This window comes from Strix uralensis, chromosome 19 (assembly GCF_047716275.1).
Source record: "Strix uralensis isolate ZFMK-TIS-50842 chromosome 19, bStrUra1, whole genome shotgun sequence".
Taxonomy (NCBI): domain Eukaryota; kingdom Metazoa; phylum Chordata; class Aves; order Strigiformes; family Strigidae; genus Strix; species Strix uralensis.
Window position 1 is genome coordinate 6,709,169 of NC_133990.1, and position 13,972 is coordinate 6,723,140.

The 13,972-nt window shown below is 40.6% G+C and overlaps 1 protein-coding gene across 4 annotated transcripts in view; it reads left to right on the plus strand.

The window, feature by feature from the left end:
- MYH10 (myosin heavy chain 10) overlaps nucleotides 1–13,972 on the plus strand; it is a 102,852-nt gene that overhangs the window by 29,189 nt on the left and 59,691 nt on the right. For all 4 annotated transcript variants that reach the window (XM_074888883.1, XM_074888886.1, XM_074888885.1 and 1 more), the window contains exon 4: nucleotides 9,215–9,242. In XM_074888883.1, the coding sequence (XP_074744984.1) occupies nucleotides 9,215–9,242 (28 nt within the window). The remainder of the gene's footprint in view (nucleotides 1–9,214; nucleotides 9,243–13,972) is intronic.

Below are 13,972 nucleotides of genomic sequence, written 5' to 3' on the forward strand. Positions count from 1 at the left end.
TGTGGCAGTTCAACCTGACGGCTTTCTCAGATAGGCTGGTTTCTAGGTAGAGGAAATGTAGTAGACACTGACTGGCTCTGTCTTGTATCATGCTATATGGGAAATACTAGGTAAACAGACAAAGTTGGGAATTGGTAATTGATTTAAAATAGCACTGTTGTATTTCTTTGAAGTGGGTGGCATTAGGCTAGAGGGAGAGATTTGATGTAATTCTTCATGGACTAGTGTCCGAGCCAGCATTGGGGGCTTTCAGTGTTTTGTGGAAAGTGAGCACTGATGAAGCAAAACTGATAAATATTATTATTCTAAATCTTAAAACCATTGGATACCCATGAGGAGTGAAGTGCACCTGAATTTGATCTTTCTTCTAGTATAAATTAGTGTTACATGTTTTATGACAATGAGAATTTCTGCAAATTCATTTTTTGATAGTTTCAGTGAAATGAGACTTGGATGTAAAAACTGACCAAGAGACGAATAAGATGATGATGACAAGGCAAGTAGAAAAAGGTAAATGCAGTTTCAGGCTACATCGAGAGAGATGGTTTTCCCCTAAAGAATGCCAGTGCCCTTGATCACTTCTGACCTCCAGAGGTTCCTTCCAGCTTTGAGGTCTTTTAGTCCTTAGAAGGACAATGCAATGATTCTACTTGCCTTTCTTGAAGATACCTGTGATGTCTCCATCCTTTTAGTAACCTGAAACCTCCCAAAGACACTAACCGGACAATGATATTGTTCAGCTCCTTTAGCACCAGTGAATGTGTCACATCAGATCCTCTGGGCATGTGTAGGTTCAGCTTCCTTAAATAGCCAGTACTGGCTTGATTAAATTTGGGTATTATAACTTGAAATATCAGCTTTATAGTGTTAGTAAATGATATGCTTTCTGAAAAGCTCATGTTGTGTAACGGGTTACTGTTGGTAAAATACTGACTGTATTCCTGTAAACTGTCCTCATCTTTTTGTGAAGTTGCAGAATGTACATTGAAGAATGAATGACTAAGCTGTAAATAGCAAAGATTATTGCACAACCAGAAGTAGAGGTGAAACGTAGGATGAGCAGTGCTATTGCAGAAATCTTATGTGAGCATAAGTGTGTCAGGGTATATTTGGTCTGCAGTAAGGTAGGTACTCAGGAAACAAACTTGTGCCTGTCAGTCTTCCTATTAGGCTTGTTAGAGATGTTTGTTGCAAGTCACTTCATAGTGTTAAGTGCTTGATAGTTTATGGAGTAACTAGGCAACATTTTAAAGACAAACACAAAATATAAAGGCATGTTTCATCTCTGTAACCAGATCTCTTTCCATGCTTATCGGTCCAGTAGGATTTAGATTAAAGGAGGGGGAAAAAAAAAAAGGTATTCAGAGCTTGAAGAATGACAGATTGTCAGACCACCTGCGTGTTTTATATTGTTATGTAGCATTTGTGGCCCAGTCCTGTGAATGTTCTGACAGCAGCAAAATCTGTGCTGATGGGAAGGTCTCTTTCCTCCAGGCAGTGACCCATTTTTGCAAAACTTGTCAGGAATTCAATTTTTAAATGTCCTTGAATAGATTGATATTTGAGCCTGTTCACCTACAGTAGAGGGCAAATATGCACAGATCTTCCAAGCCCGACATCCACAACAAACAAGTCTATTGACCAGGGAACCAAGCTTTTCTTGGTTATGGTCTATGGCCCCTGAGTATTAAATACTGTCTAAAAATAAAAAAGAACCCTCCATTCCCCCTATACCACTGCCTCTTTTTACAAAGACAACACTTGCTTCTGTTTGAGAAACATCAAAGAAGTTGCCTCATCCACCCCAACATAAGCAGTAACTTTTTTTGGTTATGCCTGCGACAGAAATGGGGCTGGCATTTTATCCTTCCTGAATGGATATTTCATGCTCTGGAGAGGTAAAAGGAAAGGCCATGTCAAAATGAATGATCTGCAAGAGTCTTGTGCTTGGGTTTTGGGAAGGACAACCCTTGATGTACCTGTAAATAAGAACCATTTTCCTCTCCATAATTTCCTGCTGGTTGGTGGCTGGATATGTAGTAGCCTGTAGCTTTTTCTTCAGCCTGAGTTGGGAAAGCAGGTTAATACTTGTGTACATCCATTTTCACTGCTTTTCTAGAATTAACCTTTTTATCTTGGCACAATTATTTAATGTTCTCACCTAAATGAAGGCTGTATGCAAAAGGGAAGATGCTTATATGAAGGGCAGGGGGATTGTGAGACAGTCAATGTTTGTATGAAAGTTACTGTGTTTGACAAGAATTGTAGTTGTTGTCAAAATAATCAGAGATGTTAAATCTGAAAGCAGGGAATACATCTGTGGAAGTGTTTTCAGATTTGCATATTTGTGTTAAGGGCAAAAAATGGCTTTCTAATTGAGTGGTTCACTGTGTGGGATAACTCCACATGGCTTCTTCCATTCATTCTGAGCAATTCGTGAGGGATAAAGGCAGATCCGGGCATTTGCAATACTTAAAATATCAATATAGTGAAGGGCAATTGGAGCAAAGACAGTTGTAGAGGGTGGGCATCCGTTTACTTATAAGCTCTGTTCTGTGATAAAATTTCTGTGCTTGCAATGCTACTGCCTTTGAGTTTTGGTAGGAAATTTGAAGACAGATTCTTCCTTTTCATTTGACTATCTTGTATCAATTTATGAATGACTATAGTGTGACCAAAGCAGAACTAAGTCATGCTTTTAAGAAAAGCTGCTTTGTTAAAATACAGTAATTCTTTTATAGACAGACTATAGCTTTGAGCTATGACTTTTCAGAACATCCTGCCTGAACCAATTACCCAACAAATGTGTTTAATGTACGTCTGGAACCTTCCCCAGAGTTAACAGGGATTTCATTAGGTCTAGTCTGTTGGGGGGGGGGGGGGAAATCCTTTCATAGTTTGAGAGAATGGATGTGGAGTAAAATGGTTTGTGTTCTAACAGTCAAAACTTCATGTGTTTTACTATATGTACATAGTAGGGTAAACATCAGGATCTATTCTTTCTGGATTTTCAAACAGGAAAACATGGCAACTCTTTTGCAGCCAAGCAACAGGTGTGTTTGAGGAGCTGCCAGTTGCTGTCCCCAGAGCGTATTCCTCTGGGGAGACGAGAGCAAAGCAGGTTTAAGACAGTGTAGGGAAAAATAGCTTTGAGCTGTAATTCTTCTTGTCCTTGTATTCTGGTAATTCTCCTTGGCCTATCTTCAAAGCATTTGTACTGTTCAGAGTTGTACAACTGCGTTTCCCTAACGTGGCTGCTGCTTCTTACATCAGTAAGATGTCTTCAGCTCTACAGCAGTAGGTGTTAAAGAGAGCGGCTGATTCCTACCTTGGGGTGTGAGAGTCTTCCTTGGGGTGGAAGCAAAAGGAGAGCAGGAGTGAAAGAATTGCTTCTACGTCTGATACTTCCAGATGCTAAATATATAGCTTGATACAGTGTAAGCCAATGTAATGATTAGTCACTTTTTTGATATGTATTTTGAGAGAATGAGTTTTCTGCTGGTATGACGCACCAATTGGTTCACTATAGGTGACTGCCAGTGCTGGCTCAAGGGAGGCAGTGTGAATGTATGCTGGGGATGGAGGAGGTGGCCCCTTCTGCTGGCACCAGCTATCCATTTGAGAATGGGTTGCAGCTCACCCAAGCTGGGGAGTGGTTTTTCAGTAGCTTTAGGGTGACCAGAGCGTGGGTAGCTGGTACAAGAGGTGATTTTCTCACTTTCTATACACTAATTCCAGTGTTTGTGTGGCTGCAGTATAAACTGGCTCTGGGAGCTGATCTGGTTGAAAACTAAATTTTGTTAGTTCCATCAGCTACTTGAACAGGCATCATCTGCATCTGTGCAGTCCACTGCTGCTTCAAAGGGAGGAATGGGATGGTGATACTGGGCGGAGGAAGCAGAGACGTCAATGGCAGCTCAATTTGACAGCAGTGGGGGAGCTTCGGCCTAAGGCTAGTGCCAGGTTGTATTGCCTTTGTGCTTCCAAATTCTTCCATTCCAAAGGACAATACTAGCCTATAGAAAGCTTACTTCATAAGCAGAAATTCAAACTTTGTTTTTATTTATAGACTCTGCATAACTTTGGAAATTTGTTTTTCAAATTAAGAATACTGTAGTAATCCTTCTCTGTGCAGCTTGAATGTTATGGTCTTCAGTGTAGTTTGAAGACCTTGGGATATATTTAAATCCAAGCAGTATATCTCTGAAGTGATAGATTCCGATAGAACTCTTGTGTTGGTTTAAAACCAAAGGGTTGGTCTTATGATGTAGCTTGGATTAAGAGCTTGGTTCTCTTATTTAATCCCCTCTTACAGCATACTCGTCCTCATGCTTATATTCATCTGATTGAGTTAAATTGACTTACTGAGTATCTTTGATTAGTGAGCTGAGTTGCTTTAACCTATGATGAGACAAGGACCAGAGTCTGCTCTGGGGACAGACTGTGCTGTTGATATGGCAGAGCTGTGACATACCTTTTCCTAAGAGACTGGAAGTTGATAGTTTGGCTCAGCCTTATAATGAAACTGTATTGAGTTATATGGGAGTAACTTGCAAGATATTTATGCTAATATCAAAAGTTGTGTTATTCAAGTTGTCTTATAGGTGCTTTTTTCCCCACTAAAGTGTCTGCTTACATGCTGAAAATGTAATGTACCCATTGTGACTTTGGAGTATCAACCATTCCAGACCAATACCCTTTCTCACCCTTTGCATGGAGTAACAACTAATATCATATTTGCTAATGCTATTCATGAGAGTAATTTATTTGTATTTGCTATTTCAGTTGCCCTAAAGGTTGGAGATAAGGATTGTCTGCTAACTTGTTTTGTTTTTTACTACTTCAATTGCCTATAAACCCCAAGGGATTTGTTGCATTGGTTTAATCTTTATACATTCCTACAAATCTGTTTGTTAGAGTAATGTTATCTCATGAAGACTTTACTAGAGGGAGACGGTTTTGGTCTGTTCTTAATTACAAGATGTATGTAGAAACTTAAGTGTTTCCCAAGGATTTTTAGATTTCCATGAACAGCCACCTCAAACCTCTGTGGCTTTAATAAAAAATTGCTATTAAAACTTTTGCAAAGGATGGCAGATTATTCTTAAAATTTAGGCATATTCTCTGTCATTAAAAAAAAATAATCTGTCTTGCGGGCTTCCTGCTGCCCTTCAGGTTGAAGCTGGGTCACCGAGTATCACACAGTTTTTGAAAAGTATTGTTGAGATAAATGTCCAAAGATGAGAAGTTTAGTACTTCTTCCCTGCCCCAGATAACTCATCTGGCAAAAGTGCCAGATAAGAGCTCGGTTCTTTCAAAAGACAGACTAACAGATATGTAGTTACTGCTCCTTGGAGCCTTTGGGAAGGGGACCAGCTGCTCTGAAATCAAGGCTACAGATAAATTGTGGTTTTTCTTTTTTTCTTTTTTGTGGGGGTGGGTGGGGGTCGTCAAAACAAACAAACCATAAACAACTCTTCCATGTTCTTTTGTCAGAAAGTTTTTCAGTGTGAGTCTGGTGAGATCAGCTCTTTTTCTTGGAACAAAAGGCATCCGGCATTTGACAACACAAAGCATCATCCTGAGCCTTCAAGCTGTAATTTTTTTGTTATTGTTAGTTGCGTGCTAGATGCTGGAACTGGCCATTAGCCTGTGATCAGAAGGCAAAACCTGAAGCTTGTTGTTGTCTGTCTTCAACTTTCATAGTCTGTGAGGTTCAGAGTCTAGATGGACACAGAAAAATGGATTTGGAGTAACGTACTTGAGTACCAGATAACTTCCTTTATAAGGTCTCTGTTAATTCAGGCTCCTGGACATAGAAAAGAAGAAAGCTCTGCTGCAGTTGCTGGAGCTTCTGACATGACAAAATACATACAATTGTCTGGACTGGTAGACTTTCTCTAGGACTGACTGGGTGAGAAAATTCATTTATACAGTGTCTTCCATGTTGTAGAACACTAGTTTTGCATGGTAAATTGACAGGTAAAATATGTCACGATACAAAGCATTGACAAATGCACATTACCTTCAAATAAAATAGTTTCAGTCTGAAGGCAAATGTTACCTGTGTTCTTGATTCTTAAGAAGTGATAAACTGAAGAGCTGTAGTTTAAAGGACACTGTAGTTTTTGACAAAGTGACCTAGCTACAGTGACAAAATTACAGAGAGAAGTTATTCTTGGAAAGTGAAAAAAGGGGAAAATTCTAAAGTCACTTAGCAAATGTCTCAATAAATATTAAAGCTAGGAAATACTAATTTTCTGCTTTACTCATGGCACCAACTTGGGATTCAGTAGTTTATTCTAAAAGAACAAATGATTTTTACTGTTCTGTGGTTTTGGTTTGTTTTGGGTTTTTTTGCTGGCATATGGGGTTGTCTGTGAAGTGCATGAGTCACTATTAGCTACCCCTGGAAACAGGTCAGGGTCAGAAAGTTGCACTTTTTTCTATTTTATGCTGACAGTGGGGCATACAGTACATCTGACTGCTGGGGTTCTGGGGTTTGTCTCCTGCTGGGACTAAAAAGTTATTTCTGATAAGACTTGAAAGACCAGCTGCTGTATATCAAAACCCGAAGCACATAAACGTTTTTAGAGTGTTTTCTTAATGTTTCTGTTGTCATACTCCCGCTGCTTTTGCCTTCTCTTAGCTTTTATTTCTTGCAGTCACAGGCTTCCCCCTTCCTTTTTTTGGTGTGTCTGTACAGGAGTTGCTGTACATCATGCAGATGCAGGAAATGATCCGGTACCATCCCTGCAGTCTTGTCAGGAGTATCATCAACTTTTTGAGTCTTATTTTCTTTCCCACTTTTGATAATCTAAACTAACATTCTTCTGCTCTCCTACTACAATCATTCTGCTCTGTTTATTACCCTGTAGATAGGATTTTTGGAGCTAACCTCTGCTTGCAGGACACAGTCACAGGGGTGCAGCATTTGACTTGTGCTCCTGGTGAAGTGCAACCCAATGCAGTTTGTCTGCACAACGGGTAAGAGGATGACTAGTATTTCTTGCTATTTTTGAACAAGCTAGTGCAAGGGGTTCAAAATACAACTGTGCATGTTTTTAACACTTTTTTAGTCAGAAGGCACCTCATATTTTCCATCATATTTGATGTTATAGTGGTGCAGTCCACAAGCCTCTGGTTTAGCTAGCTGTGGCAATAGCATCTGCTTGCTTTGAGAGACTTGACTTCACGTCCTTCAAACTTTCTGTTCATAAACTAATTAAAATAACAATATTTTGCTGACACCAGGTCTTTTCTAGCTGGTTTGCTTTTTTAGATGTGGCTGTATGAACATAGCCTTTTGGTCTAAGGTAGATTGGGACTGCTGTGTAGAAAAGGGATGTCAGGTCTCCCACAAGTACAGGTTTTTGTACAGTGTATGAGGGCACTGATTCAGCTCAGCACAAATCGGACCAAAAAACAACTTGTCAGGAAGCTTTCCTGTTCACCTCTTGTCTGTGCTACACTGATGACATGAGTGCTGGCACAGCTGGAGGAAGGGGACAGGACATGACTGACCCTTCAAGAGCAGCCTGTCTTTATTCTGGCTGTATACACCGGTCGCTGGGCTCTCTGGCTGCCTGTGCTGATCCAAACCTGGGTGTCTGCCTGTGCCCCGGTGGGCAGCCTGGCTGTGCTGAAACTCGTATTCTGCTCTGTGGCTGGCCTGCTCAGCGAGCTGATGTGGCTGAACATGAACTGGTGTTGTATCTGGGTTGTTCATCAGGCAGTGTGATGGGGAGAAACACAGCTCACTGCTGTATTTTTATTGTTTTTTAACATGCTACCTATCTAAAGTTGAAATTCTGCTTCACAAGAGCACTATGAACTCTGCTCTTTCCATAGGTAGGATGACTGGTTTCATACAACCGGCAAAATTCAACAGTAATTTGCAACTTGGTTTAACAATTGTTTCTAATGGATCCAGAAGAACTGTGAAATGTTGTTTATGTTACTTTGCTTATCAGAAATGGTCATAAATGTATTGAGGCTGTATATATGGACACAGATCTGTTTCAAATCTATTAAGCATGTGGGGAAGCTGCCTTGTGGCAACTGAAGCTGTCTATTCCTCCTGCTAGAACTGAGCTCTGTGTCCCACAAGGAATAACAATCATCCCGTTACCAATTGCTCCCTTTCTGTGGTCTGTCAGGGCGCTGTGTTCAAGGAGGGGCGTATGCAGAGGGTGGCAGGGAGTCTAATGTGTAGTCCTGAGTTTTACACTTGAACAAAATAAAGCTTGAATTTATTTATTATAGTGTAATCCACTGCAAATTACCAATCAGAACAGAAAACTTGTTTGAAGTTCTGAGTTTACGGGAGGCAGTTGTGTTCTTGTGGACCTAGTGACAAACAGCTGAAGTGTAAAAGAAAGATCTTGGTGATGCAGATTTATGAAAAAGATGTTGAACTTGTTGAAAACCCTGGCTCAAACAGGGGGTGGAGAACACCTTTAACTGAAACATTTTACTTTCAGCAAGTATATTTGAATGCTTTTGATTATATAATTTTTAATATAGAGTGTCTGATGTTGAAACATTCTGTTAAAGATCCTGTAATTATGAAACACCTCTTGCAGAGTATGACTGACCTTCAGGCATTCTTTTCAAAGGTCATGAGCACGGCAGTGGGTGTCACAAAAGTGCTGAGCCGTCCCATATTGCAGAGTTCGGCTCTGTTCAGTATTTCCCTGGATGTCCTTTTCACAAGTCTTTAATGAATAAGCTAAATTATAGAAACACTTTAGGCTTGCCTGTTAATTCAAAAAAAAAAAAAAGCTGTAAAGCACTTGTTTGCTGGAGATGTTAGTGCTATTTCCAAGTGTCTGGTCGTTAAGTCTTCAGTGAGAAGAAAAACAAATTCTTTGATTAATCTAGGGAAGGATGCATACAGAATAAGAAATGTTGGGCCAGCTTTATCTGAAAATATGGTTAAAAGTATTACCATGTATGATTATTAATTAAAATTTTGGCTTTATTATAGGAAATGGCAGAACTTTTAGGAATGTCTGAGCTGTTGTGTGAGGGGGGGGTGGTGTGTGTGAACTGGAACATTTAAGGGATATTATTAAAATTGCTTGACAGTAGCCTTAGAATTGTTAAGCTGAAAAGCTGGATTTTTAAAAATATTTGTTTAAAAGAAACTGTCTAGCAAATTACAGGACAACATAAACAAAAAACTGTAACCATGTTTGTTCTTGTTTTGCAGACCGTGAGGACCAATCAATTCTCTGCACGTAAGTAAACACTCTTCACTTGGGCATTTTTGGAAATCTGTGTTGTGAAAGGGGTCTTTGATACAGCTGTAGTAGTCAAAACTTCATCTTTAATCTTGACAGACATACTTCAAGATGTACTTGTACTTGACATACTTCAAGATGTAACATGAAGTGATACTTAATTTGGGGAGATATTATTTTAATACTGTAATTCACGTTATTGAAAGTCTTATAAGCATGTGCTATTTAAGAAATTAGTTTAAAAATGTCAGTCAAGAGATCTGAATCAGAAACAAAAAGCTTTAAAAAGTGTACATCTGTCTGGAATGCTGTGCTGTAACTACTCGGTGTGTAGTGCCCGAGGGGGACATGAATCAAAAGTCGATCTAGAAACCCTGCTGAGCAACAGCTTAGCTTTGGATCTGCTTCAAACGGGAGAGCTCTGAAGCTGACACTAAGGTTGCCTTTTGCTTTCTCTGTGTGCACCTGAAGTTGCCCCACCCAGGAGCAAACTCCTGTCTTCAGCTTAAATTTCTCTGGGATCTGGAAATGCATTGGTGGAGTAGTCGGCACACGAATGTGCTTTCAGGCTGATGACACTACTGAGCAGAGCTATCTTTGGGCCGCTGTTAGAAGGGGTGATCCAGTTTCCTTTCCTCTCCCACATAGGCTGTGTGTTTGTTTCTGCAGCCTCTTGTGCTAGTGTTGGAGGTTGGCAGCCAACATAAGCTAGTTCAGGGAGTGGAGCTGGCAGAAAACCGACCTTGCCACAAATAATGCTTTTCAGCAGTTTAGTTCTCTGGGTCTGCACTCTGGGCTCAGAGGAGTACGAGTCTGAAGCAGGAGGTATGAATGTGCAGGAGGGGATCTGTCCCTGTGAGTAGCAGCCTGGGGGTTAGGATGGTTCAGCTGTGTTGTGAAACCACACCTTGGCTCCATTCTGAAACTGCTTGCAGTTAGCAGTTTTGGGTATAACTTAACATATTCAATTATCTGAGGGAGAGAGGGAGGATACGGTACCTAGCGTGCCTCTGACTTGGTTATGTGATCAGTTGCCCGTGCTGTGTGCCAGTGCATACCAGCTGCATTGAGGCCATAGTTTGTGAGGATGCCTGCTTCCTGAAATAGCTCGATGGTTAGATTAATTGCTGGAAAGAGACATGGGTTTAGTTTCCTTCTTGACATGAAGGGGTTCAAATCTTCATCTCCTGCTTCCTACAAAAGTGCCTTAACTATCAGACTTGATACGAGACTGAAGGTGGATCCTTTCAAGCCACGCTTTTTTGAACTATGGCTGCTATAAACACAAGATTAATGGGGCCTAGGGACACAGAAGCAAATACAGTTCTGTGCTAAGATAAAAGTTGATCCAGTTAACACAGGCTTGTCTAGGTAGGTCTGTGGTTCCTGCTATTAGTGGGACTTCTGTTTTCATGTGATGGCTACTAAATATGTGCAATGTACAAAACAGCCCTCAAAGCAGGGATGGGATCCCAGAGTGAAAAGAAATGCTTTGTTCTTGTGTGTTTGTGGATGCTTTGACAGTATGTGCTTGCCCCAGGTGAATTTTTTTGAAGTAGCTTCATATTTTGTGCCTATGCATGAGCCTTGCACTCCTTTACATGGTCAGCCGAGACCATAAAGGTTGGAATGGCAGTGCTACAGGATCTAGTGAACGTCTGATCTGTTAATTTGCAAATTGGAAAGCCTTTAAGCTCTCTTGCCTTCAATTTTGTTATTACCTCACCTGTAAGGTTGCTGTAAGCTTTTGATCCTTTTGTACTGAATAGACATTTGAACCCTGTTTTATATCTGGTACAGCACACTTCAGCACAAAATATCTGGCTCTTGTGATAGGTTCCACATCTTGGCTAGGCAGTTGGTAGGTTGCTGTACATCCATTTGCAGAGAGAAGCTTGCTTCCAGATGGTGAGGGGTGGGGAATGGACACATGTCCTTAAAGTCAGACCTCAGGAGAATGGGACCATATCCAGTGTTGAAGTCTGGAGCTGCTGGGCACTGCTATGAGTGCAGTCCTAATATTAAGACCCTCAGAAATGGTCATGAGGACATCTCTTCTGTTGGACATGTAAAATGCTTGGTGATAAATCTACTCCATGCAAAATTTCAGAAGCAGTGAACAATACATCTCTGAAGGATTTCAACACTGTCCTGGAATCATATCACAAAACTAAGTAATGAAACTATTAGTACCATGACATAACAAAGGTTTTGCTAGCTTTAATTCTGTGTCTTCCTTGTACCAGTGTTAAAGGCTACACTTAACAGAAGTGTGGCAGAGTCTTAATAAAGCTGTGTTTCTGAGCAACAGATTCTGGGTTCTATTGGCTGTCTTGCCACTTTAACTTTCATTTCTTACTGAAGTACTTGTACAGCAGCATAAAGAAAATCAAGGGTAAAAAGATCAATGTCACTGCACATGGTTTACAAGGATATACAAATTTCTTCAGTAATGTGGACAGATCTGTGACCTCAGAATTACAAAGGGTAAGACATTGTATCTCCAAACTGGACATACGGGACCAAAGAACATCCAGTCTAGGTCATACCTTTTGAGAATATGAAGACACATGATGTGATAGGTCAAGGTGTTTGTGTCATCTTGAAGTGGAACACCAAAGTTCCACCATAGCCCAGGAGACCTTCCTAACTCTGTCTAACCATCAACACCATTTAGATTCTGACTATAAAAAAGGATAGTAGGGGTTACCAGACTGCTGTTCAGGTTAATGAACACTTTTCTCTTAAAATAGGTTTGTCTTAGGCTGCTTTTCAGCTCTGTGTCCAATTCGGAGAGAAGTGCCATCCCAAACATTTGTATTCCCCTGCATGTATCTTTTGAGCAAATAGACTACAAAGACAGCTGCCTGCTGTGGTACTGTCTCTAATATGGTTTCTCTCATGGGCTTCATGGGAGAGCTGTATTCTTTTGTCAGGTTTGCATTATAAACTTGGTACTTGACATCTGGCTGGCTGGGATGTTAAATCCTCTTCATGAATGGGGTAAGACCATAGCAACCTCCCTTGTGTAGCAGGCTAAAAGGAGGTCTAATGTTTTGATCAAGAGTGGGTTAGTGTCCAGGACTTCTATTGCATGGCTGACTGTGGTAAAGAGGTAAACTGTGTGTGTTTCCCTTCTATGCCACTGGTTTTACTGGTGTTAGTCTAAGGCAGGAATAAATAAGGTGAAAGGAGTATGTCTTAACCGCACCAGAGGTGCTTTCAGAAACTCCTTTGGCAATTCATAAAAGGCCTGGAACATCTCATCCAAACTTTTTGTTTCAGGACCTGGATCACATGACTGACCCTGATATTTAGTAGAGCTGAAAGTCCTCACAATACTACTTTTTTTTTTTTTCTCCAGTAGGAGTGGTTCAAGCTAGCTAGTGAGAAAGAAAACATGAGAGAAAGAAACAAGTAATAGTATTTGAATGACACCAGGTCTCTGGATCCAGCCCCCTTTTATTTTTGACAGCCAGGACTGCTGCTCTCAAGGGCATTCTTAGGTGCAAGATTGGTGCTATTTGAAGCCTTTGGGTTTGGATTAAGTTCTTCCTCTTCAAAGACTCTGTCTGCACTTTTTCCAGATGCCTTCCTTTGGTTCTAACATAGTGAATGTCTGATGGATTCATACCTACCTTGGAAAAACCTTTAAACACTCTTGTCTTCAATATTGTTATTACCTCCTCTGCAGACACAGGCATTCATGTAAAGGCACTGTGTGGAGTGGGCTAGCCTTGATGGGTGATTCTCCAAGCATGCCTCTCATCACATTTCATTATTTTGAAGGTAGTGGGATTACTTGGAGGTCTCAACTTCATCACCTGCTGATGTTCCATGAGGAGTTTTGCATAAACTGATGATCTTAAAGTTATTAATATTTTCTCAAAGTCAAACTTAATACCAAGAGGCAAAGAAAAACGCCGATGCTGCTGCGTTCTCTGGATGCTTGTCTCAGCAGAACATCTTGTCCTTTACCTAACATGGAAGCTGGTTCTTCAGGAGGGTATTACTCAGATTGCCAGCTGATGTGGCTGTCATTCAGTTCTCCAATCCAGACTTGATGACATAGATGACTTCCTGCTCTTGCTGCAGAAATAAGAGTTGTCTCTGAACATAAAATGGTGTGCCTTCTTCCTTTTTTTTGTTTTTTGTTACCTTCTGTTCTCTTCCCTTTCCACTCTCCACCTTTTAGGAAACCAAATAGAGACAATTGCATTGCTGTGAAGTCTAGTCTACAGGGTTTTATTCTGAGTTAGTGGCTTATGTGATGGGTATTTATGCACTGACTTACTTTCTTCTGGTCTCTTTTGTTTCATTCTGCCCCTTTCCCCTTCCCCCCAACCACATCTGTTCTTGTAAATTGGTCAGTACTTGAGCCCTAGAGACAGAGTTTGTAGGAGAAACTTTTTGATTAAATTACTTAGAGAGGCTTTTCTCAGAGTGAACCAAAAGCCATTTTCCCATGTCTAGCAGGACTCAGTCTTGCTCTGTGGTATAACCCTGATTTCCTCAGGTAGTGTGATGTGATTTCTTACGTGCCCTTTGGCCTTTCACCAACTGAAAAACCCAAATATGTGCACAGGCACATACACCTGCAGTTCCTGAATCTGTTGGGCAATTTAGCAGACATTGATGAAAGCCAGATTGTCTGGTTAATGATGAGATGGGAGGAGCTGAATGAACAATAGTTGTGATAATTTCTTTTTAGCTTTGAAGTTGGATGG